At 49.3% G+C, this 26497-nt stretch overlaps 1 protein-coding gene across 1 annotated transcript; it reads right to left on the bottom strand.

The window, feature by feature from the left end:
- Positions 1 to 718: 718 nt before the first annotated feature.
- On the bottom strand, positions 719 to 25817 carry MYMK (myomaker, myoblast fusion factor). Its single transcript, XM_056860673.1, has 5 exons — positions 25683 to 25817; positions 20989 to 21103; positions 11104 to 11252; positions 10749 to 10865; positions 719 to 865 (listed from the first exon to the last, which is right to left on the bottom strand). Exons 1-5 carry the CDS (start codon positions 25815 to 25817, stop codon positions 719 to 721), a joined length of 663 nt encoding a protein of 220 aa, XP_056716651.1.
- Between the last annotated feature and the right edge of the window lie 680 nt (positions 25818 to 26497).

The raw sequence follows: 26497 nt of genomic DNA, 5'->3' as shown, positions 1-26497 counted from the left end.
TCATTACTGGCACAGCACGGAGCGATGTGGTTGACCTCTGTAGACCTAGAGAACACACCGGCTGGGCTCCCACCCCATGTTAGATTTAACATGGTCTCATGTGAGTTGTGGGTTCTCCTCAGTTCCCCCATATATTTTGACCAATGAGGACCAGGACCCTGGGGCACAAGGGCCTTCTGCCTTCCCCTCTGCACCATCCCCCCAACCCAAAACACCTGTTTTGGCACCTCTTTGGGGAAACCAGTTTTGCTTTCACTCATTTTTGTCGCTGCTCAGTTTGTTCCTTTTAGACCGTTTTTTGTTCTGTTTTTAATATTTTATGTGTTCTGTGCCAAGTTGTATGCCATTTATATGCAACTGAAACCGAAAATAATGTTAAAATTGCAAAAGATTTAACAGGAACAATTCTGCTCAAGGGGATAAATGGCATGAAAGTACATGCAGCCTCAGGGGTTCACTCTGCAGAAAAGGGAAGTGGATCTGCAATGGGCTTTTTTGAGTGGAAATAGTGAGACTCCTCTCTTGATTTTGCAAGTTCCGGGTAGGTGGTTTATTGAACCCTGGTAGGTGGTATTCCGTGGGGTGGGTGGCGAGCCATGCAGGGCCTGGGCTAAACTTGAAAATGTGGAGGGGGTTGGACTCTGGTGCAGACATGTTTTCAATTCCAGGGGTGGACATTTCAGTGCCCCCCTCCCACCCCAAACAAAGGAAGACTGAATCAAACACAGCAGCAAAGCGTTGAGCAGTCCAGTTTGGCCGGGGATCCCCCATTGCCGGCTTTCTTGTTCACTTTGGGCAGCAGAAGGACAAACGACATGGCCAGGGCACAGTGGTAGAAGCTGTGGACGTAGGTGTAGTCCCACTCCTGGAAGGAAAGACAGCAGCGGCACTTAATAGGGAAGCGGAGCAGGCTCTGCTGGAGCTTCCAAGAGCCCCGACGACTTCTGGGCCAGTGTGGTGGAATGGAACGGAAAAAGACAGGGCAGATCTGGGTTCAAATCCCTAGTCAACCACCAAGTGGCCTTGAAGTTGTCATTATTTCTCATCCTAATCTGCCTCACAGGATTAGAATAGAATCAGAGTTGGAAGGGACCACCAGGGTAATCTAGTTCAACCCCCTGCACAATGCAGGAAATTCACAACTTCCTCCCCCCCACACACACCCAGTGACCCCTACTCCATGCCCAGAAGATGGCCAAGATGCCCTCCCTCTCATCATCTGCCTACTGTCATAGAATCAGCATTGCTGACAGATGGCCATCTAGCCTCTGCTTAAAAACCTCCAAGGATGGAGAGCTCACCACCTCCCGAGGAAGCCTGTTCAACTGAGGAACTGCTCTGTTAGAAAATTCTTCCTAATGTCTAGACGGAAACTCTTGTGATTTAATTTTAACCTGTTGGTTCTGGTCCGACCTTCTGGGGCTATACGTCTGCTGACTCATGTTCAGTGTTTGGTCTACTAAGACCCCAAGAAGCCTGGGCCCCCCTCTCCTTTAAGGAAAGGAGACAAATAGCAATGAAAGAGCCTACTCCCTCCATCACCACCACCCCGCCCCCGCTAATTGCCTCTGCCTAATGTCTACAAACCTTTATTTCAGAAATGGTAGAGGGGGAGGGGGCGAGCCAGCATGGATCCCTGTTGGGCTGAGTTTCAGAGGGTGGAGCTGTGTTGGTCTGCAGCAGAAGAGCTCAATTCGAGTCCAGTCAGGGCCGTCTTAACAGCATTATGGGCCCCTGGGCAAACCAGTGTGCTGGGGCCCCTACGACAACCACTCACAGGAATAAATAGTAAATGGTCGATAATAGTATTTATTTATGGCAAGTCACTTAACATACACAGATGAGCATAGGGTCCCTATGCTCGTGGGGCCCCTGGGCAAGTGCCCATCAGGCCCATGCGTTAAGATGGCCCTGAGTCCATTAGTGCCTTAGAGAGCAACAAGATATTTGGGGTATAACCTTTTGAAAGTTAAAGCTCTCTGGCAAAGGGGAGCTTTGTGACCCTCGAAAGCTGATGGCCTGACAGTCTTCTGGCTCTCTAAGGCGTTACTGGACTCAAATCGAGCGCTTCTGCTTGGCTGAGTGGAGTGGGGGGATCCAGGCCCCTCTTCCTTGTTACCTAAACGAAAACAGCTTTATTATGCTAATAGCTGGTGAAGCAGAGCTGCTAAGAGATGATCCCTGATTCAAATCTTGCTTCAGCCACTTTCTCTTTAGCCGCAGTGCCCCACCTACAATGTAGGAGTATAGTAATATTAGCCTATCTTACAGGGCTGTTTGCAAGCTTGCAGTATGTATGGGCAGTGCTTCGGACACTCAGAAAGCACTAGATGAGTGCTAAGCATTTTGGGCCAGTGGTGGCAGATGGGGGACTCTGATCTCTCTCCTCTGCTGAAAAGCCCCCCCCCCCCAGTATTTAAAATGTCCATGTAGCGGCTCAGGGCTGCAGTGGTGGGCAGAGAAGGCGTCTCTTCTGCTGGGCCTACTTCAGATTTTCTCTGACAGTCAGAAGCATGCTGAAAATGTACTTGTGTAGAGAACTTGGGCAGATGCTGATGGGGCGGGGGGGAACTGACAAAGGGGACATAAATTCTGGGGGTGTAGCTCTCTCGGCTGCCAGCTGAATGCCATTATTGGAGCCTGCAGTCCAAAGCCCGTGCCTGAGCAGATAAGCGAACTCTCTTGCGTTGCTAGTGACTCAGTTGCAAAACACGTTTGAACCGTCCCTCCAAGTGAGGAATTTCAGGACCTCTTACCTAAAATGGTATCAATGCTTCTAACCCATTGAGGATGGCAGAAGGTTCATCCAGGAATTGGAAAATTGCTACACTCCCTTTCCCCCTGGGGTGGGAATGTGTTCCAGTTGGGACTAATCTCTTGCTGATGATGTGAGTGTTGCTACGTGGGGGTCAGCCACAAGACAGGGTTATTCATAAAGCTAGACCCTACTACTGTCTTCCTATGTTGCATCACAAACTGCGCTCTCTCTCTCTCTCTCTCTCTCTGATTGGAATTATTACAGGATTGCCACATTCGGTTCACAAAAACACAGACATTTCAGCTGATTTGCCTTTGAGCAGAGTGCCTTTTCTCTCAAGGGAGAGAGGTGTTTTTCAAAAGAGAACCCAAAGGCAACACTTCCCAGTACCTCCCCTTCAGCATGCCTGAGATGCCTGAGGTATGACCATCGCTGAAGGTGGGAGAGCGGTCCACTCCGGATGAGCTGGTTCACCTGCATGGCAGTTGGAATGCCAGTTTGCCTGTGCACAGCTACAACATGGCACCAGCGACAGTGTGCATGGGCCCCAACTCTGAGGGCGCTCACCGGTTCGGTACATTTCAATTGCAGCGGCTTGTTACACCTGGATGCAATGTCCACTCAATGAAAACAAAAACAGAAGAAGATAAAATCCTGGCATAGTGGAATTCCTAAACCACTGCAGAATTCCTAAACCACTACACAGCCCAAATAATGCACTTTCAACCCACTTTCAATGCACTTTGAAGGTGAGTTTTACTGTGTGAACTGGCAAAATCCACTCGCAAATGATCGTTAAGGTGCAGTGAAAGTGGATTGAAAATGCATTATTTGGGCTGTGTAAATAGCATCCTTGATTCTCTGCCCCACTTTCGCCTTTGCTGACAGGAGAAAATCCAGATGTGTTCCTCATTTATCCTGATTTAAATCCAAAATATTGACAACCATGCCTTTGCACCTGTGAACTCTTGCTCCAGTTCTTTTGTTGTTGTTGTTGTTGTTTTCATTCCTTCTTTCCTAGTCTGCCCTTTGGACAGCTATGCTCTGATCACCTGCCCGGTGGAATAATTTCCTCCTAGGCCACTGTAAGCAGGGAGTCAATAATTCAGCAAGCAGTTTGGATTTATCTGAGCAAGTCCAGACACATCTGATTTGCACAATGACACCGCTTGCTCACATGATTACACTCCTTTCTTACAACCACTGCTACCCTGACCTCTGTCTGACACTGCCTCAGGCACACGGTAAAAAGGAGAAAAATCAGTTTGAATTGAAACTTGCTACTTAGGTGTCTGTTTGCCTTAGGTGACTGCCTGTGAGCCCTGCTAAAAGACTTGTGATAACTTCTCAAAATGATGCTGTTTTCTGCACATGCAATCTCAGAAGCTAAGCAGGGTCAGCCCTGGTTAGTATTTGGATGGGAGACCACCAAGGAATACCAGGGTTGCTGTGCAGGGGAAGGCACTGGCAAACCACCTCTGCTGGTCTCTTGCCATGAAAACCCTAAAAGGGATAGCCATAAGTCGGCTGCGACTTGAGGGCACTTTACACACACACAATGCAATCTATACAATGCATTTAAAGGATGCATCTGATTACAGAGGCATGAAAAGTAGATAATCCTGTGCTTACAGGTTGGTCAGTTTAACAACCATCCCAGCCACAACCTGGATGCTGCCTCTTCTACAGTAAAAGCAATGATTTATTTCTTGGACTGGGCAAAAGCTGCACTGCTCTGCCCCTATTGCACAAGCGATAACTGCGCTGGCACAAAGCTGACTGATTGGCATGTGTGCTTGAGACAAAGTTTGGCAGGGAGCATCAAGGTGATCCAGTCAGGAGCTCCCCTCCTGAGAAACCAAGCAAGTTTGAGTAGCGTATGTTTTCCTTACGATTGTGTTTGCACCTGTATGTTCTCAGCATGTCTCCTTAGAACAGGAGTCCCCAACCTTTTTAAGCCTGTGGGCACCTTTGAAGTTCTGACACAGTGTGATGGGTACAGCCAAAAAATGGCTGCCACAGGAGGTGGAGCCAGCCACAAAATGGCTGCTGCAGCTGACCTTCAGTCACACAGTGAAGACCCTTGTGCTTTGGTGTCAGCTGCTGCCACAGCGACATTTTAAAAATTCTGCACAGCCGATAAGACGCCTTGCTAGAGAAAAGTCCCACCTGGCCCTGCCCACTTTCTAAAATCACTTGACGGGCACTAGGAAAGGTGTCTGCAGGTGCCACGATGCCTGCAGGCACCACGTTGAGGACCCTTCCCTGAGAGGCTTCTGGCAGGCTGCAGTTGTACACAGAAAATTCTGGGCTGCTGAGACATGTATGGGCTGACCAAGCAAGGCAACAGAGGATTTCCCTGTTTCTCTCAAAGATTAGGATCATTTGCAATGCCTGAGTGACATCTTTGATTTCTCCACGAAGGACCGGCACATGCATGCTGCCAAAATGCCAAAGAAGGAGAGCAAGGGATTCTGCTAAGTGACACTTTTATGTTCTGTTAGGACATACAATTATTTTCTGCTTTGAAAATTAATCCTCACGGATCCTCATGAAGCAGTATCTGCTTCCAAGGCACATGGAAGGGGCCATGTGAGAGCTAAGCGCATACATGGATAATGTTGGAGTCAGTCCATTTTTCTTACTTCTTCCACTTTCCTTTCAGAAAAATTGGAGTATTGTCTATTTTTCATGGCTGTAATTTCTGAAAAACTAATCATGTAACTGAGAAAATGCCATTTTAAATGACTAGCTACATTTTGCTGGACAGATCTACTTCCCCCCCAACCAAAAACCTCATGGAATGTGTTACTTTCCCCCACCCTTAGAAAGTAACATTTATTTGAAGAGGTTTCCTAAACCAGATGTGCACAATGGACTTTTCAGATGCGGACCAAAAGCCGGGGTGTGCAAAGGTCACCTGCTCTCTCCAGTGACTTGGCCAGTTCTTCCCTGTTGCCTTAGGTGCCCGCAGCCCTTTCCCGGAAGACTGCTGTGCGTCCCCCTCCCCCCTCCAAATCTCTCCCGGAAGGCTGTTGCTTAACACTTAATCCTCATTAATTATGTGCTCAGATTGCAATTTGTATTGAGCCACTCAACAACAACTGTTGTTGTTGTTGTTGTTGTTGTTGTTATTCAGGCTGCTTTTCCTCATCAGTCATCTGCCTGAATCCCCCCAACAGAAAAAAAGATGGACTTGCAAAAAAAGAGGATTTTTTATAGTGGCACATATTTTGGAGCAAAGTTGCATTCTGATTGCCCTTGTGCCAGGGTGAATGGTCCCAATGCTCCCTGGCCAGAGGTTTCCTATTTTGGCTATGCTGAGGTTACTGATGAAGCACCTTCCCTCTAAGAAAAGCTGAGTTTTGGGGCTTTTCAGCTTGAAAAAAATATCACAAACTCAGTTTGCAAAATAATGAATGGTACAGAGAGGGGTGCCCTGACCTGGATAGCCCAGGGTACCCCAATCTCATCAGATCTCGGAAGCTAAGCAGGGTCAGCTCTGCTCAGTGTATGGATGGGTGATCACCAAGGAAGTCCAGGGTTACTACACAGAGGCAGGCAATGGCAAACCACTTCTGTTGGTCTGTTGCCTTAAAAACCCTTTGAGGGGATCACCATACATCGGCTGCGACTTGACGGCACTTTCCATCACCACAGACAGCTCTCAGGGCTGGATCTAGGGGGGTGAGGGGGGCAGGTGCCTTGGCAGCGGGCAGAGAGGGGGCAGCTGCAGGAAGTGGGGAAGGCTCAATTGCACAGAAGAGATGGCTCGTTCTGCAGCGCACACGCCCCGTTTCTCTGATTAGGCTGCTGCTAGGAGGTGGGGGAAAGGGAGAGGGAAACCTCGGGCCTCAGAGGGGAGTTGCAGGCCTTGCCAACCTCCAGGTACTGCTGGAGAAAAGAGGCACTAGGTACTTGTATGGGAATCGAGAAAAAAAATTAAGTACCAAACAACAACTGGAATGCAAACACAAATTTAGTGCAAGTGAAAAATCAGTGCAGAAAGTGAAACAATGACAAACATCACAATACAATTCTAGAATATATTGCTCCCAACGGAGTCTTCAATGAGAACGTATAAGTCTCTTTGCAAAGGTCCCAAGGACTTCATACAATATAAGAAGCAAAAAGCAGAACAGGTCAGGTCGTAGTCGAAACGCAGTCCGGATTAACTTGACGTTTTCACCACCGCAACGGCGGCTTCATCAGCAACTCTGTTCGGTATCAGGAGACAAAGCTCCTAAATAAAACTCACGTAAGTAAAAGGCAATGCCTCCACCTCCCTGAGAGGGTTGATTGCAAGTGAGGAAGGCTGCCCTTATCACAGTGCTAACTGCTTAGGCAAGGAGCAGAATCAGCGTGGCAGAGGCGAAGCAGAATGGGTGGAGGCATTGCCTTTTACTTACGTGAGTTTTATTTAGGAGCTTTGTCTCCTGATACCGAACAGAGTTGCTGATGAAGCCGCCGTTGCGGTGGTGAAAACGTCAAGTTAATCCGGACTGCGTTTCGACTACGACCTGACCTGTTCTGCTTTTTGCTTCTTATATTGTATGAAGTCCTTGGGACCTTTGCAAAGAGACTTAGACGTTCTCATTGAACGTTGGGAGCAATATATTCTAGAATTGTATTGTGATGTTTGTCATTGTTTCACTTTCTGCACTGATTTTTCACTTGCACTAAATTTGTGTTTGCATTCCAGTTGTTGTTTGGTACTTAATTTTTTTCTCAACCTCCAGGTACTAGCTGGAGATCTCCTGCTATTACAACTGATCTCCAGCTGATAGAGATCAGTTCACCTGGAGAAAATGGCCACTTTGGAAATTGGACTCTATGGCATTGAAGTCCTTCCCCTCCCTAAACCCCACCCTCCTCAGGCTCCATCCCAAAAACCTCCTGCCGGCAGCAAAGAGGGACCTGGCAACCCTACCCTCCACTCTTCCACCTGCAGGACCTTCCAATTCCTTGACTTCCTGCCCCCCCTTTCAAGGACCACACGTTGGCAGTAGCTGTGGTAGGCTTGTAAACACTAATAAGGGAAGAAGAACTTTGGGGGCTGGTGACTGTTAACAGTTTAGAAAGCTTGATGTGCCCTTCTTTCCCACCCCCCTGCCTTGTGCTCTGCTGTGGCACTGCAAGCCCTGGAGCAGCCTGGAGTTGAATGGGGTGGAGAGGAAGAGGATGGGCACTTCTCCCCCCTCCCCACTTTAAAACTTGGAGCTGTGTTATGCTTAGGGTTGCCAAGTGCCAGGTGGTGGCAGGCAAACCCCCGCCAATCCACCTGGCTGCCTGCCAACCAGCTGCCTGCCAACCAACGCGTGCACACGCGCCGGCCTGCCATGACACATCACTTACGGTTTACACCCAAAAGCGCCACATCACAACAGGCCTTTTACCATTCAAACTCCCAGTTTCAGTGGTAAAAGGCCCGTTGCGATGCGGCACTTCTGGGTGTAAATGCATCGTAAGGGGCCTTTTACTGTGAGTCTGTGGTAAACAGCCTCTTGCAATGCGTTTACATCTAGAAGTGATGTGATCATGTTGGTGTGGCCGCACGCGTGTGCGATCTTTCCCTCACCTCCGCCCCAAAAACCACCTGCCCAAGGAGAGGGGGGCCTGGCAACCCTAGTTATGCCAAAGGCTACAAGTAGACTTGCCCCCTCATCTTAGGGTTGCCAGGTTCCTCTTCAGAACCGGCAGGAGGTTTTGGGGGTGGAGCCTGAGGAGGGCGGGGTTTGGGGAGGGGAGGGACTTCAATGCCATAGAGTCCAATTGCCAAAGCAGCCATTTTCTCCAGGTGAACTGATCACTATCGGCTGGAGATCAGATGTAACAGCAGGAGATCTCCAGCTAGTACCTGGAGGTTGTAAGAAAACAAAAACAGCACACAAATAACAATGCAATATAAATATAATATAAGTGCAATAGTGAAAAGTGAATAAGTAAATAAATGACAAACACTACACAAATATACAACAAATGTACAGACTAACAAGAATGTCCTTTTATCCAAGGTAAATAAAATATTGAACAATCCTATAATGCATAAATATTTTCTGTTTGTTTCAGAAGATTGGTTCCAAGGTAAGTAAATTGCATAAGAATCAATAGAAACAGATTGGGAACAAAGTCCACAGGAAGAACAGCCGGAGAAGGTATGGACGTGTTGTCTATATCGGTATCCACGTTTCGCCCAAGGCTTCATCAGCTGATCATTTTCTATACATAATAAAAACATTTTTTCACACAATAAAATATTTTTTCTTGCTTCTTGTAAGCACTGAATTTCTGCCTGATCCCTTAAGCAATTTTTTCCTGGTAAGCTGCATTACCTTTATTACCTTCACCTGGATTTTGAATCGTATCTCACACACTGTTGAGCATTACTCATACATCTTGACACTGATCTTACTGAAGAGCCTGTCAGACTGCTGGAAACTCGTGCCTAATATGGTTATGACTTGTGCAAAGGTCAATTTTTGATGGTATGCTTTTCCATTTACCAAGGCATATTATTTATTTATTAGGCAATGGTATTTGAATAAATATTTTTATTGTGTGAAAAAATGTTTTTATTATATACAGAAAATGATCAGCTGATGAAGCCTCGGGCGAAACATGGACACCAATCTAGACAACACGTCCATACCTTCTCTGGCTGTTCTTTCTGTGGACTTTGTTCCCAATCTGTTTCTATTGATTCTTATGCAATTTACTTACCTTGGAACCAATATTCTGAAACAAACAGAAAATATTTATGCATTATAGGATTGTTCAATATTTTACTTACCTTGGATAAAAGGACATTCTTGTTAGTCTGTACATTTGTTGTATATTCGTGTAGTGTTTGTCATTTATTTACTTATTCACTTTTCACTGTTGTACTTATATTTATATTGCATTGTTATTTGTGTGCTGTTTTTGTTTTCTTACAATATTATACAGCACAGAGCCAATTCTCTTCTGGTAGTACCTGGAGGTTGGCAATCCTACCTCATCTGATAGGCTTGGTCTTCCCCAAAGAGCCTGATTTTACTCCTTGGGAAAAGTGGGGGGACAAGAGCGGAGGGTCTCTTCATGCACATTATGTGCCATCAAGTTCCTTCTGACTTATGAATCAATGACCTCCAAAATGACTTCTCGTTAACAGCCTGAGGGTTTGCATGATTGATTCAGGTCCATCTCATGGGGGGTCTTATCCAGTGACTGAAGCACAGGTAGCTTCAGTTCAGTCATTTTAGCTTCTAGCAGCGTGATGTCCCAGATACAGCCTCTTCTTGGGCTGTTCTTTATCAGGCTGCGAGGGAGTGGGAGGTGTGTTTGGTGTTTCCCATGTCAAAATTACGTGTGCTGTATTAAAAAAAAATATCTGGGAAAAGGCTTGGCGGAAAAACTTTCCCCTTGGGTTGGGTTTTTATGTGTGCAGAGAAGCTGAGGGAATATTCAAACATTATAGATAGATAAAAGAATGTAAAAGTGTAATTATCCATGAACAGTTCATAGAAGTCAACATAATTTATTCTATCATTTAAAAGAGTTGTTGATTATATGCGTATATATAAAAATGTATACAATATATGGGGGGCATCATTTTGTACTTTTGCCCCCCTTAAAAAAAAGGGAGCTCTCTCTCATATTAGCAAAAGTTGTGGCCACCCAAACAAACAGGCTTGCAATGGGTTCAGGACAGACACAGAACATCATTTAACTGATGGTATTTGCTGACACCAACTTTATCAATGTTTTAGATTTTTTTCAAGAAACTGGACAGATCTCTGGAAGAATTTTTCAAAAGTTACCTCTCACAATGGTTGAATTAAAAATTCCACATTCAAAGGTAGTCTCCCTTTGAATATCAGGTACTGAAGGCACCTAGGATGGGTGATGCCTGATAATTTTCATGTCCCATGTATGATCTTCCTGGGGGTACATAACAGGAAGCCATATTGGATGAGGTGGATTGTGGCACTTAAGCATCAGCCAAACCTACCTCGAAAAAGAACCTCAGCATCAGTGCCAGGGCTCCAAAGCAGAAGCCGGGTCCAATCTGCTGTGTGTAGACACTTCTGTCAGGATACAGGCCTTTTTTCTCTTTCATCTTTTGCAACTGGAAGGAAAGAGACTAGCCAGTGATGGATACCCAATTCACAACTGCCATTTTTCAAGAAAACCCGGATGGGTGTTGGGAACTCTTCCACTCACCCCAGAGATATTATGTTTTTCTTATCAAAACTCTTTCAGCTTCCCAGGACATTCTTTTGGTGCCTTTCACTCCAACAGCACCAACCATTTTGACCTTGCATTTTGGACTAGGGGAGAGCTGCTATAATTAGATGTGGCCTTACCCATTTCACTGTTATCACCAGAACAGCCGTCCCGATTGGTCCAGAGTAAACACCATAACCCCATCGGTCATGGTAGATCCTGACAGCAATGGTGAGCACACCAAACATCAGAAAGGTTGACCTTTTGGGCTCGTCAAACTCTGCCAGGGCTGAGGAAAGGAAGCCAGAAATGAGAATTTTTAGCTCTGTTAAGTTATAATGCAAAACCCTGGTTGATTTGAACCACCATGCTGGATTTGTGATTTGGCTTATAAACATTCCATCAAATCCTAGTTTGTCTTGACAAACGCTGGTTTCATCCCCATCTCGCTTTCCTCTGTCTTCCCCACAAAGACCTGGCTGGCATCCCAGCCTGCACAGGATTAAGCCAGGATGTTTGCATTTCTATGTCATTTACATTAACTGTGGCTAATAAACCAACTATCTTGATTAAACTGAGGTTTTTTGTGTTGCCTGAACTGAGTCCTGTACGAATGCTTGTTACATTTTTGAGGATTCTTTGTTTCAGATAGGGGCCTGGGACTTTTAAATTGGTGTGTGGTGTATAGGAACCCTTGTTATACTTCAGGCAACTCCAAGAATTTTCTTTTTTTGTCTAGGGAGGGGTCATTAATTAGGGTTGTCATCTCCAGCTGGAGCCTGGAGATCTCCCAGAATTACAACCGATCTCCTGACAACAGAGATCAGTTCCTCTGGAGAAAATGGCTGCTTTGGAGTGTAGACTCTATGGCCTTATATCGCACTGAGGCCCATCCCCTCCCCAAAACCTGCCCTCCCAGGCTGTACTCCCAAATCTCCAGGAAGCTGGCAACCTGATGACAAACTCTTCTTCCGCACAGAGGTCTTGTTCTGGTTTGTCCTCCAAACTGGAGTGGGCTATTTTTTTAAGCATCCACAAGATATCCTTTTTTCATCTCCTTCCGTATCCCCCCACCCTTCCCCACTGCAATATTTTCCAATCCTGGGCAGGATTCAAGAGGTCGCAGACGGAGTTCAATGCAACCAATGTTTATTGTAGGGTAGAACAGAACTGGGAATACATTGGGAATGGTCCTGCTTATATGCCCCCCTGGCCGGCTGTGGCCGCTCCCCCCCCCCCGATCCGTGATGGGGGGAACAACCTCCCTGTGCCCAATGGTGCGCACTGGCTTAGGGCCAATAACGCGGCCCGGTTTTGGCCAATGGGGCCTTTGCCCAGGACTCAAGCTACTAGGATTTCCCCCTGCTTACCTTCTAACACATACATAACACCCACCCCCTAAGCCCGGACAATGCTCAAGCATACAAAGTCCTCGAGATAGGCTGGTCTTGTTCGGGCCCGTTGCGACCGGCGGGGAGCGGGAACAGGAGTTGCTGGTGTCATGGGCTGGAGCAATAATTAGCCTGAGCATATGGTTTTCCTATGGATCTATATGAGTAAAAGCATTTTTTTTAAGGCTCATAGGAACAGAACTGATGCAGTAATGTGGGGTAAAGTTCATGCTGACTGAAGCCATTCTAAGATAAACGAAACTGCACGGCTACAAGGTTAAAGACATTTAAGTCTGCTCACTTGATAGCTGGGTCTGAAAAGTCGGCAATTGCTTATCGTTCTTCTCGGCATAAATGAGAAGGTCATCTCTGTCTGGGGATTTTTGGTCTCTGCTCTGAGATACAGCATAAGGAGGAAATAATGCCACTGTCCGATAAGTCAGAATTGGTCTTTAAGCAGTACAACAGATGGTGACCTTGGGTACTTGGTGACTTAATGCCACATACATAGTACACTTCTCCAAAGACGAAGTGGAAGTGACAATGCCAGTCACTATCAAGAGTGACCAATTTAGACCCAGGACAGAAGCTTCTAGCCTCTTGGCTCAGCTCAGATAAACACTGCTCTGAGAGTAAAAGCTGAACCAAACTGCTTGAAAGCAGAGAGTTGGTGGAGGGCAGCTGAAAGCTGCCTGGCCTCACTCTCCCAAACATCTGCAAAGATGTAAAACTAAGCTTCTTATTGTCTCTTGCGTGAGACACAAGAAATGAGTTACAGAGAGGGCAGCAAGTCTGTCTGGCCATACCTCATTTCTATTATTTCATTCTATTATTCCATATCTTGCGTGATATGGATGGCTTATTCTATTATTTCATATCTTGCATGATATGAAACTACACCATTTCACAAGTTCTTTGTGAAAATGGGAAAGACTCTCTTTGAGAGGGATTCATGTCCAGATGACCTGCTAAGGCTGGATGTCTGGAATGAATGCTGGTAGACTATTCCGTATAATGGAGGCTCTTAGCATTTCCTACTAACTTTACTGAGGGGTCTAAGAGTATTGCATCAGTTCCATATTTGGAAACACTGACATCTCATTAATTCTAGCAAGAGTTGGTGGGTTCTCACTGAATGATCTAAATAGTCTGGCTTTCCTTGAGAAACATGGAAGTTGTGAAACCCAAGTTACAGAACTGGTCCCTCCAGTTCCCAGAACCAGAAACGAGATTCTTAGATGCTCTTAGAGAATTCTCTAAAGCAACCAGAGAACTCTCTCAGGGTAAAAGAGTCAGAGGCTCCCCCATCATAACAGGGGAAGCTTCTGCACTCAGAATAAGAGGCCAGAGATTTCCTGGGGGAAAAGGAGAATCTCTGTTCTCTGTAACAAAGCTTAAGGAACATATAAAGTAATACTTACATAAAACATATACAAAATCTATTAGGCCTATTCATGGAGACTCTTAGTCAAGGAAACATATTCACTGAGATTGGCAAAGCCAGAAAATAACGGAGTCTTCCATACAAACATTAATACAGCCTTAAGCTCACACATAATGAATTATACATAATACATAAGCTCTGCATTGCTGACTGTTAAGAAATACACATACCTGCAGCATGTATGAAGCATTCCTGATCTTAACAATGATCAGAAGTCAATAAACATAAATATAGAATATAAAGCTTATAATATCTTATCCTCTGCACACAGCATTGGATAAGTTAACATACTGAAATATATAAATATCTCAAACATGAGTTAGGACCTTTACAAATCTAAGCTAAGCATATGAGTTGAAGAGATTTAGAAATAATATAATGTCCTAATAATATAATAATATAATAATGTAAGGTCCTCAATTTACTACAATTTACAACTTATATTTCAGGTACTCTGGATTAAGATGCTCTTAACTATAACAGGTCTTTTCCCCATTATATTAATCATATCTTCTCTCCCATTGTATTAAATCATATTTCTATTCTGTGAGAATTACTAACCATGTTTTTACAAGATTCTGTAACTGTAGTATTCTAAATGAATCTAGAGATACAAGTTAAAATCTTATAGAGAGAAATGCATTACAGGTTTAAGGTTTGAAACCTTACATAGAGAAATTACTTATAAAGATTATATTGAAACTGCTTGCTTATATTAACATAAATGAACATGTAAAAGAATCATAATGTTTGTACTTTATGACATGTTTTGAGAGTGTGTAAATATTCACATGCATATATATATATATATTATGTGAAATAAATGTTATTTAAAGGAAGTCCCTTGTTCATAAATTTTCTGGCACTCTTCAATAGAAAGCCTATAGCCCTTGTAGGAATTATCATTGACTTCTGGCTATGAGGTCTTGCTGAATAAGATAGCTCCATTTCTTAGTAAGTGGTACATTCTAAGAGGGTAGACCCCTTAACCCCTTAAGCTGGGGGCATCCGTAGATCCTGGATCACGGCGCTGCTCATGTCCGAGGCGGCGGGTGCTTCCGCTGCCCGAGCTTTGCGGAATGCTGTCCGCGAGACTGTTGGTGACTCACCTCTCAGCTCAGGTCCCGCCGCCCCAGCGACCTCCGGATCCGCGATGATGGGGAGCGCTGGAGTCACCGTGGCGGAGTTGAGGTCAGCTGGGCGGTGGCGCAGTTGGTTGATGTGCCGCCTCAAAACTCAGCCTTCCGGGGTGGCGACCTGGTATAATACCGGGCCAGTTGCTTCCTGGACCATGGCCGGGATCCATGCCGGACCCGCCCGTAGTTCCGGGCATAGACGGGGTCTTCCTGCTCGACGACCCTCGGGGCGGCTGTAGGTGCCTCTCGGCTGGTTTTATTGGGTGCGAGGTCTGGGTGTAGGCAGTTGAGCAGTGTCTTAGACTGGCGACCCATCAGGAGCTCGGCTCTTCCCGGTCGCGGAGCTTGGGGTGACGTGCTGGGCTAGTAAAAAGTCCGCCAGGTCTGCGTCCCAGTCTCCGTGGGTGAGTTGCCACAGGGCTTCTTTTGTCGTCCGGACCATCCGCTCAGCCTGACCGTTGGTGGATGGGTGGAAATGCGGCAAAGGTCATGTGGCGAATCAAGTTCCTTGCCATAAAGTCCTGGAATTTGGCCGACGTGAATTGTGCCCCGTTGTCCGAGACCACCGTGTTTGGCAGGCCGTGGGTCGCGAAAAGGCAGCGCAGCTCACGGATGACCCCTTGTGCCGTCTTGGATGGGATGGTGACTACCTCCAACCATTTGGAGTAGGAGTCGACCACGACCAAGAAAGTCTTACCCTGAAAGGGGCCCGCGAAATCAATATGTCTGCGGGACCAGGGAGTGCGGGTCGATTCCCAGCGTTGAGTCGGGGCCTGTGGCATATCCGGTCGGGACTCCTGGCAGGGTCGGCACCGGCTAACCCATTCCTCAACAGCGGCGTCGATGCCTGGCCACCAGACATAGCTCCTGGCTAGCGTCTTCATTCACACAATCCTCGGGTGGCATGCGTGCAGGGCCTCCAGGACCCGGTGTCGGAGCTTTGCCGGAACGACAACTTGGCCTCCCCACAGCAGGCACCCCTTGTGTAGGGACAGCTCGTGTTGATGGGTAACAAACGGCTGGAACTCTCCACCTGGCTGGGCCACCGGCCACCCCTTCCCCACCCAGTTGAGAACCCGGGCCAGGGTGAGATCCTTTGCGGTGTGGGCGGCGATGTCCGACACGTGGAGGGGAGGTTCAGGCAGCGTCTCCAGGAGCAACACGTCGCAGGCAGGGGATAGGTCGGGGTCGGCAGTGTTGAGCGGCAAATGGCTGAGGGCATCCGCATTGGCGATGCACTTCCCAGGGTGGTGCAGGAGCCGAAACTCATAAGCGTTCAGGAAAATTGATCAACGAAGCATCCGGGGTGACAGGATCTGCGGAGTCTGCTGGTCTGCAACAAACAGGCTTAAGAGCGGCTTGTGATTGGTCACAATAGAGAACGGCCGGCCGTAGATGAAGTCATGAAATTTCTTCATGCAGGCCACAACGGCGAGGGCCTCCCGGTCAATCTGGGCGTAGTTGCGCTCCGCCGGCAAGAGGGTGCGCGAGTAGAAAGCGATTGGGGCATCCTGACTGTCAGGCATCCAGTGGCTGAGGACAGCGCCGATGTCGTAGGGGGGTGCATCGCACATCAGCGCCACCGGCAGCCCCTTGCCAAAATGCATGAGAAGACTGGAGTCGGAAAGAAGTCCCTTGGCGGCAGCGAAAGCACGCTGCTGGACGGCCCCCCAGGCCCACGGGGTGGCCTTGTCCAGGAGGCGGTGAAGGGGCTCGGCTACCGATGCCTTGTTCAGGAGGAAGGCATGGTAAAAGTTCAGGAGCCCGAGAAACGCCTGGAGCTCCTGCTTGCTCTTGGGCGGGGGGACGCTGTGGATCACCTTGACCTTGGCTGGCGTGGGATGAATGCCATCGGCATTCAGCGGCGTGACAATCGGAGTCTCCCAGCGGGCGTTGGGGACAGGCTCCAGGACACCCTGTGCGATGAGGCGGTCGAGTTCGGCGTCGATCCAGGCCTTGAGCATGAAGGGAACCCGGCGGGGCTTGAGACGGATGGGGAGGCGGTGGGGTCGATCTGCAGGCACACCGGAGCACCCTTGTAGCTGCCCAGCGGGCCCTGCCAGACGTCCGCGAAGTCAGCCCAGACTGCGTCAAGTTGAGTCTGCTCGATGTGGTGGATGCCGGTGATGTGCAGCCCCAGAGCCGGGAACCACTCGAGACCAAGGAGACTGGTGCGGGGGCCATCGACCACGACCAGGCACAGGCGGCCGGAACACCCCTGGAACTGCACATTCACGTAGGCCACCCCGCAGACTGGAACCTGACAGCGCTGGTAGTCTGCGATGGTGATGCCCGTCGGCTGCAGCTTGGGAAGGCATGTGTGGCGCCCCAGGGCGCGGAAAGTGTCCGATGAGATGATGGAGAGGGTCGAGCCTGAGTCGACCTCCATCTCGCAGGGGACGCCCTCGATCAGTAGAGAGATGAACACCTTCTCCACGCCATGGACCTTGTGGAGTTCCAGGAGGCTTTGGACATGGTGGCAGCTGCGGCGCAGGGGAGACAAATCGCCGTTGGCCATTTCGTGGAGGGGCCGAGCAGTGCCATCTTGCCTGGCCGGGCGACCCTTCTTAGCGGAGCGGCAGGCCTTGGCTATGTGGCCTACTCACCCGCAGTTCCGGCAATCCGCATCCCAGAACCGGCACGTGTGGCGGTCATGGAAGTCGCTGCAGCTGGCGCATGGGCGGGGCGCGGGGACTCATGACCTGCACCCCCAGGAGGCCCCATTCTCGCTCAGCTTGTGGGCCTTGTCCTTGTCGCTGGAGGTCACATCGCTGGCGCTCCTGTGGTGGACGGGAGCCGGTGCTTGAGGCGGCGGTGCGGGGGCACAGTCACCCAAACGACCGGACCGTGAAGAGGATTCAGCCGCGGTGGCTTCCTCAATGGCCGTGGCCAGCTTAAGTTCCTTCTTGGCTACGAGCCGGTGGCGCACCTTCTCACTCTGCAGGCCGAACACGAAACAGTCGCACAGTCGATCGTCGAGATCCGGGAAGTCGCAGGAACGAGCGGCAGTGCGGAGCGCAGCGATGTAACCGGTGGCGGACTCCCCGGCTTCCTGTTCCAGCAGGTGGAACGCCAGGCGGCGAGTCGGCTGGGGGTTGAAATGGTTCCCCAGCGCGGTTATGATGGAGGGGAAAAGGCATCGTGCTCAGTTCAGCGGGGGCCAGCAGGGACTGGGCGAGCTCAAAGGTCTGTGGCCCGCACAAACTGAGGAAAGTGGAGCGCTTCTTCCCGGCGTTGGTGATGTCGTTGGCATCCAAGTAGAAAGTGACGCGATCAGCGTAACTCTTCCAGGTGCCGGGGCTGGAAACGTTAAACTCTTCCATGGAGCCTCGGCCAGCCATCGTGTGTGTGGCCGTCTCCCTCAAGAATCCAAGCGAATCAGCAATCGGGCCGGGCTGCAAACCGGACACAGCGAGGTCGCGGAGTGAGGCGAGAGCTGCGGGCCAACCGGCGTGTGATTCAGCGAGGGCGGACCGGGCTGCCTACCGGCCACTGTGGAATGACGGAACAAGAGTGATTTCAGCAGGTCAGCCGGCCGCTTTCCAGTCCTTCGTCGCCACTGTTAAGTCTGCGTGGGCAGGATTCAAGAGGTCGGAGACAGAGTTCAACGCAACCAACATTTATTGTAGGGTAGAACAGAACTGGGAATACATTGGGAATGGTCCTGCTTATATGCCCCCCTGGCCGCCTGTGGCCACTCCCCCCCTGATCCGTGATAGGGGGGGAACAACCTCCCCATGTCCAATGGCGCACGCTGGCTTAGGGCCAATAGCACGGCCCGGTTTCGGCCAATGGGGCAAGCAGGGCTAGGAGCCTTTGCCCAGGACTCAAGCTCCTAGGATTTCCCCCTGCTTACCTTCTAACACATACATAACAGAAAGATCACAGCCAAAGCACATGTGCATACTGTGTGGATGTGAAGGTACAGATTTTTGCAAGTCTCACTTATTCCAGCACCACTTTCCTTGCTTCAGCCCTCAACAGCAAACATTTTCCTCTGCCACTAGACAGCTTTCGGGGTCTTTTCTAACAGTTAGAAATTGACATGTCGCTATAGCATTATAATGATATTGCCATGATCTAGTGGATCCTTTGAATCCAACTTTTATTTTGAAAGGACTTTATTCACAATAAAAAGGGTTGGAGAAATCTGGACATTCAGAGAAATTAGTAAATTGTGGCAATAAATCATTACGTTTTAATGTTATAGCGCTATTTCAATTTCCATTTTTTTAAAAAGTGCAAGGAAACTGCTATGTGGACACTCCATTGCCTCTGCTCTAGTAGCAGCAATTAAATCTATGCAGAGAATTGTCCCTGTGTGGAAGTAGCTGAAGAATGGTTCTGCTTGTTAAAAAGGGAAAATACTGATTGAATTTTGAGTCAAATACACGGAGGAGGTTCTTCTCTCTCCTTCCCTTCCTCCCCTGTGTTGTCTGAGGATGATTTCAGCCATGGTGCCTGGGCCAGGGTTTCTCTTCAGACACCTGTCTGCAGTCTGCAAACTCCACACTTCAGTCAAAGAGGATATGAATTATTGGAGGCTGCTCTCGAGCACAGAATGGGGTCACCACTGATAAAAGTTACGGCTCCCAAAGGGCTCCCCTCAGTGCGTTTCCAGCTCACACAGCTGGGTCGTGGCTGTCCCGGATTTGCAGTCCTGGGAAGTGTGCCTGCGATGGCTGCATATGCACACGTATGCATTCAACACTTTGCAAACGACATGGGGAGAGGTTTTCTTCACGTCTCAAGCACCACACCTTCAGTGTCCTTGGCTCACATTTTTACTAAGGGTTTTTTTTTTTTTTGGCTAAGGCATAACATCCAGTTTTCAATTTCTACTGCTTGTCTTCTGAATTGACATTTTTGAATAAATCTGGAGTTGAATGGCTTGCAGAGCCAATTAACAAAGACGTTGGGATTCTGCATCACCAAACTCAACAGGGTCAAAAGCGTATCTGCTAGATGCTGGGAAAGGCTGGGAGCGCTTCTGGATTTAGAGTATTTCTAGGCTGCCTCTTTAGAGTCCTGCTCGAGGCAACTTATAATTTGAGGAGCCCTATGGCGCAGAGTGGTAAACTGCAGTCCAAGCTCTGCTCACGACCTGAGTTTGATCCCAACGGAAGTTGGTTTCAGGTAGCCGGCTCAAGGTTGACTCAGCCTTCCATCCTTCTGAGGTCGGTAAAATGAGCTTGCTGGGGGTAAAGGGAAGATGACTGGGGAAGGCAATGGCAAACCACCCCGCAAACAAAGTCTGCCTAGTAAACGTCGGGATGGGGAATGACCCGGTGCTTGCACAGGGGACCTTTTACCTTTATCAAAAAGCCATCAAAAAGGAAGTCATTAACAATGGGGTGGGAATATTGGGAACTTGAGTTTTCCTTTATTAAAGGAAGTTATCAGCTGCCTTTATAATTTCTCTTTGGTTATGTATTAATAACGACAACGCTTCCATGATGTGTCTGCTAGTTTATTTATCATAGTCAAGTGAGATCCAATGTGGTGTAAAGGTTAGTGGGCCAGTCTAGGAGAGATTATCCCTATTTAGACCCAAAGCTCACTAGGTGACTTTGGCCCAGTCACCATCTCTCAGCCTGACCTACCTCACAGGGTTGTTGAGAGGACAGAAGGGAGGCACAGAAAACCATGCATGCTGATGGAGAGCTCCTGGAGGGAAGGGCAGGATAAAAATGTAGTAGTTAGTCATGTGATGCTATACTGAAGCAAAAGAAATAAGCTTCTTTTGCTCCAAGGAATATTTTTAGTATAATCATCTCAATAACTAGAAATCTTTCTGGAAAAAACTGTTTTTCCGCTATACGACCTCACCAACTTTCTTTCTTTCTTTCGGTTAGGCTGAGCGTGAGTGACTGGGCCAAGGTCATCCATCAAGTTTCCATGGCAGAGCAGGGATTCGAACCTGGCTCTTCCAGTTCCTAGTTCAGCACTCTACCCACTACCCCACAATGGCTCTTTCTGTTGCTTCAAAGATATTACTTCCATCCCTCCAACGTACCTCAGCTTTAGAATCCCCAAATACAGACCAGTCCTTACCCATCAGTGACACCCACATAGATAACGCTGTTCCGTAGATGCTGAAGTACTCGAGGATGTCGTATTGCATGAAACAGAGGATAGATAGCCCAGGGCCGTCACATGCGTGGTAGATCTGTTGGAGGATATGATTGTGCAAAGGCATCATGAAACAGCAACCCAAGCATGTGAATCTCTGGGGATGTCGGATATCACCGCCACTGATCTCTTTGGTTGATCAGGGTGTTCACTACTAAGGCTGCAGGACCCTGGAGGGGAGAGAACCAATGCGGATTGGGCTATTAAAATGTCCCAGGATCAAGGCAAGCTGAGTGGCCTTTGCTGGGGCTGCTTCATAGAGTTACCAACTCCAGGCTGGGAAATTCCTGGAGATTTGGGGGTGGCGCCTAAGGAGGGCAGGTTTTGGAGAGGGGAGAGAACTCAGCAGGGTATAAAGCTAGAGTTCACCCTTCAAAGCAGCCATTTTCTCCACCAGTGGATGGATCTCTGTCACCTGGAGACCAGCTGTAATTCTAGGAGACCTACCAGGCCTGGCTCAGATTGGCCAGCAACAGTGATGTCAACAGACTTGCCCCATGCTGTCACCGGCTGGGCCCAAGTAAAGCCAAGGCATGTTTTAGATTGCTCTTGCTGCCAGCCCCCAAAACCTCCCACTGCTGGTGAAGAGGAACCCACCAATTTGCCCAAGGAGGAGCCTTCACTGAAAGTCACACAGCGAAGAGGACCAGCGTTTGGAGACATGCTCAGAGGGCACCTCGGCTCCTGATCCAGAAAGTGATGCATGGGTGTCCGGAGGTGGCGCCACCCATGCTTACCAACGCAGTCAAAGAGGAGCAGCCCTAGAACACCCCAAGGACTCGATGTGGGGGGGTGGCAACAGCAAAGGAGGCAGGATGGGACCCAGCCCGAGGCAGGGGAGGCCCAAACAGGGAGCCCAGATCCAGGGGAGCACACCTGGGGGGTGGAAAAGGGGACAGGCAGTCCCAGTCTCACTAGGCCCAAGCAGGATGGGAGCAGGCTCCCCTAGAGGAGGCCAGGGGGTAGGGTTGCCAGCTCTTCGTTGGGAAATACCTGGAAATTTGGGTGGGCTGAGGAAGGCCGGTTTTGGGGAAGGGGGACCTCTGTGGGATGTAATGCCATACAGCCCACCTTCCAAAGCTGTCACTTCCTCCAGGGCAACTGATCTCTGTTGCCTGGAGATCACTTGTAATCCCAGGAGATCTCCAGCCACCACCTGGAGGTTGGCAATCCAACTGGAGGGTGGAGCAGAGTGTGGCCAGACCCCCTGGTCCAGCCAGTGGATTGGAAGGAGGTAAAGCCAGGGTTGTCCCTAAGGTTGCCAACTCCAGGTTGGGAAATACCTGGAGATTTTTGGGGCGGAGCCTGCAGAGGGTGGGGTTTGGGGAGGGGAGGGGCTTCAATGCCATAGAGTCCAATTGCCAAAGTGGCCATTTTCTCCAGGGAAACTGATCTCTATTGGCTGGAGATCAGCTGTAATAGCAGGAGATCTCCAGCTGGTACCTGGAGGTTGGCAAGCTTAGTTGCCCATCCCCCAGGGAACCCTTCGAAAGGCACATCCAGGAATGACCAAGGAGGAAGGGCTGCAAAAGGGAGGGGACGCAAGCAGGCCTGAGAGAGAGGGAGCTGGGTAGAAGCGAACCCCTCTTCTCCATGTCCGTCTGAGGCCCTCTAAAGCCCTGCTAGGGAAGAAGAGAACTGCGGGGGGGGGGGCTCCAGCGTGGGCATCATACGGCTGAGAAAACAGTCAGGATTGTCTACTTGGAGCTGGGACCCCATCCTCTGACAGGGCAGTGGCAAAGCGGTCTCTGGAATAGATCCGTGCTTCACATATAGACAACTGTGGGGTTGCCAACCTCCAGGTGGTGGCTAGAGATTTCCTGCTATTACAACTGATCTCCAGGTGACAGAGAAGAGTTCACCTGGGGAAAATGGCTGCTTTGGAAGGCAGGCTCTATGTAGGGTTGCCAGGTGGGTGGTTTCGGCAGGCAATTGCCTGGCGATCCACCTAGCTGTGATGGACTGTTACTCCTGGGATTCCCCCCCCCCCAAAATGCATTGCCTACACATGAAGCCTGCTGGGTGATCTTGGGCTAGTCACAGTTCTCTCAGAGCTCTCTCAGCCTCACCTACCTCACAAGGGGTCTGTTGTGGGGAGAGAAAGGGAAGGAGATTGTAAGCCAGTTTGATTCTCCTTAAAAAGGTAGAGAAAGTCAGCATGTAAAAACCAACTCTTCATCATCATCATCCTCTTTAGGGGGTTTGAGTGCAAAAGCAGCCGTGGCGATGTGGCACTTCTGGAAGTAAACCTGGAAGTAACGTCATCATGTGTGCATGGCCGCACCAGCCCCGCCCCTGAAAACCTCCCGCCAATCGAGAGGGGGGACCTGGCAACGCCTAATCCTATGACATTATACCCCACTGAAGTCCCTCCCCAAACCCTGCCCCCCCTCAGGCTCCACCCCCAAATCTTCAGGTATTTCCCAACCCGGAGCTGGCAACCCTATTGACAAGCCTGGCTTGGCTGTGCCGTGCCGGCAACATCGCCTTGAACTGAGCTGAATGGAGCAGCTCCCTGAGAAATCTGGAAAGGCCCAGGAGGCAGTCGGCGTGTGTGCAGATGTTTCTGGCTGTTGCTGGAGCCCTTGTCTGAGATGGCCGTATGCTTTTGCTGGTCTGAAGCATTTCCTGTTGGGGAGAAGGAGCAGGGCTGCAGAACGCGGAGGCCGTCCCGGCTGTGTCCTCCCTGGCCCTGCCAAAGGACCCACAACAGCTGCACGGCCCTTGTTCTCACTCCCCACCCAGAGACTCTGATACTTCTAGTATCCACTGAATGCCCCACCTGCAGATTTCCTGCAGGATCCCACTGATGGGGAAGATGGCCATGACTGCACTCAGGTGTCTGAAGCAAGATAGGACAGCTGGCTATAATGCAGGGCGGGGAGCCTGAGCCGGGTTGCAATCTCACCTCTGCCTGGACTGAATGCAGCCTTTAGGCATGCAACTTGGTTTTGCCCCCCCTCCCCCCCAAAACGTGGGGAGGGGACATGACTTCTCTGTAAGGGTTAATGTAGGCAAAAATTTTGAACATTCACAAGTGCTGCCTGAATGCTCATGGTCTATAACAGAGATCCCCAACATGGTGCCGGTGGGCTCCACGGTACCTGCCACCTTTCCTGGTGTCTGTCAACCAAGTGTTTTTAGGAAGTGGGCGAGTCCGTGTGGGGCTTTTGCTTGGCAGGGTTTCTGACTGGACATTGGATTGGCTGTATATATTTTTTAAAAAACTGTTGCTTTGGCAGCAGCGGGGCCACCACAGCACAAAGATCTTCACTGCATGACTGAAGAAAGCTGCGGCAGCGGCTGGCTCTGCCTCCTCCTGCAGCCATTGTATGCTGCACCGCATTGTGCCAGAATTCCCAAGGTCCCCACAGGCTGAAAAAGTTTGGGGATCCCTGGTCAATAAGAATGCAAAATACTACTACCTGTATATGTTAAAATGGTTGGTATTCAAATGCAATGCAGAAAAGAAGTCTGCTGTGGCAGGAATGGTTTTTTGGAACAAGTCAGCCACCTGATAGATATTTTTTAGTTGATTGGTTATCTCCTTTTAGCTTATCAATTAAGTTTACGTACATGTGCACCTTTTGTGAGATTTTGAAAGGAGGGCCATTTATGCACGGCTGTTTCCCTCGCGGTCACCCCGCCAACTTCTTCGGAGCTTTGCTTTGATTCCGCTTGCATTTTCCGACTGGCAGAGGTCGCCTCGCTCTTCCTGTGCGTTTTGCCTGCATTTTCTGGATCTGGGTTTAGCCAGCATCAAGAAAACACGGGAGAAATTCATGGAAACACGCAGGGAGAACAAGGCAATCTCTGACGGTCGGAAAATGCAAGCATAATCAAAGCAAAGCCCCGAAGAAGTCAGCGGGGTGACCCCGAGGAAACAGCCCTGCATCAATGGCCAAACTATTAAGAGGAGAAAACTGCTGTACATTGGCAGAAGAAGACGTCGTCTCTAAGATTTACTTTTTGTTCCTGGGTATAGTAACCCATGCTCTGACTTGCATGGCTCAGGCTAGCCTGATCTTATCAGATCTCAGAAGCTAAGCAGGGTCAGCCCTGGAAGACCACTAGGGAAGTCCAGGGTTGCAATGCTGAGGCCGGCAGTGGGAAACCGCCTCAGTTCGTCTCTTGTCTTGAAAACCCTTCAGGGTTTCGATAAGTCAGCTGTGATTTGATGCCACTTTCCACCACCACACTAGCCCATCAAACCACTCTCCAAAATAAGCAACCTGTGGCCCATTGATTAAAATTGTCCTTCCTGGGGGAAGTTGCTCTGTATGAAAGAGGATGCTTTTAACGGTGGACTTGGTGTCGTTATACCCCACAGAGGTCCTTCCCTTCCCTGGACCCTGCAATCCTCAGGCTTCACCCCCAAATTTCCAGGAATTTCCCAACCCAGAGTTGGCAACCCAAAGTCCAAGGCCAGGAAAGCCACTTGAATTTAAAAAGCCGGTTAGTCTTAAAAATGCCCCAAGACCTACTGACTCTGACTCTCCCTCACTATCTCCCTCCCTCTTCCTCCCCCCCTCCCCCCCCTCTAAAAACACAGGCCCTGCAAAGGAGAGGTCAGACAACAACTCCCTGGAAAAGCAAACTGGAAACGAAGTCCTTACCGACACAAAGAACATGGTGAAGAAATAGACCATAGCCTCCATGTGGAATTGCCTCTTGGCTGCAATGCTGACGGTCGGGAGAAAAGCCAGGCTGCTTAGAGTTGGCAGAAGCAGCTTGGCGACCAAAGAACCCATTGGAAGGAGGAGGGACCCTTGCCAAGGAACGGACAGTTCCGGGGAAGAAAAGATCCCACCAAATCCCAGAGCCGGCTGGAGGAGACCAGGCGGCAGAGTGCGAGGCTGCACTCCTCAAGGGCCATGAATTTGTGCTAGGAAGGCAGCTGGGGCAACGGGGCATTCAAGTTTAAAGGCCCCAATGCTGGTTTAACTCCTGCATGACGTCAGCAGATGACAGGTGGCAGAAGGCCACGGGCGTGTGGGGCACAGCTGACAGCTGGGGCTGGGAACACGGCTGCTTGTGGCGCTGGGAGCCACCCTGAGCCCCTCTGGAACAAATGGTCCAGCGCAAAAGGCAGCACTTGGCATGTGGGGTGGGGTGGGGAGCTTGCGTTTGGCCTCTGCTGCTGGGGCCATGCTTTCCAGCTCACCCAACACCCACGATCAGTGGGGAGGAAGGAGACCGCCAGGGGAGACCTGGCAAACCTAGTGAGGTCGGAGTTTCTGCATGTTCAGAGAACTCCACAGGTATGCAGAAAAACACAACTTCGCAAATTAACCAACAGGGAGTAAAATGAGGACTGTGCCTATTTCAGGAAGCCCAAAATGGTGACAGCAGTAGAGGGCAGTTCCAGGTTGGGAAAATGGTACAGGTAGGGTTGCCAACCTCCAGATGGGGCCTGGAGATCTCCCAGAAC

This window comes from Euleptes europaea, chromosome 14, assembly GCF_029931775.1.
Source record: "Euleptes europaea isolate rEulEur1 chromosome 14, rEulEur1.hap1, whole genome shotgun sequence".
Classification (NCBI taxonomy): Eukaryota; Metazoa; Chordata; class Lepidosauria; order Squamata; family Sphaerodactylidae; genus Euleptes; species Euleptes europaea.
This window is presented reverse-complemented; position numbering and strand designations above follow the sequence as displayed.

What these genes read in the sequence shown, in the direction of transcription:
- MYMK (XM_056860673.1), bottom strand. Translation starts at nt 25,817, where the DNA reads ATGGGTTCTTTGGTCGCCAAGCTGCTTCTGCCAACTCTAAGCAGCCTG. An exon ending in TGGTGATAACAGTGAAATGG is followed by an intron (nt 10,866 to 11,103) that starts GTAAGGCCACAT and finishes CTTTCCTTCCAG; the next exon opens with TTGCAAAAGATGAAAGAGAA. An exon ending in TGCTGAGGTTCTTTTTCGAG is followed by an intron (nt 866 to 10,748) that starts GTAGGTTTGGCT and finishes CTTTCCTTCCAG; the next exon opens with GAGTGGGACTACACCTACGT.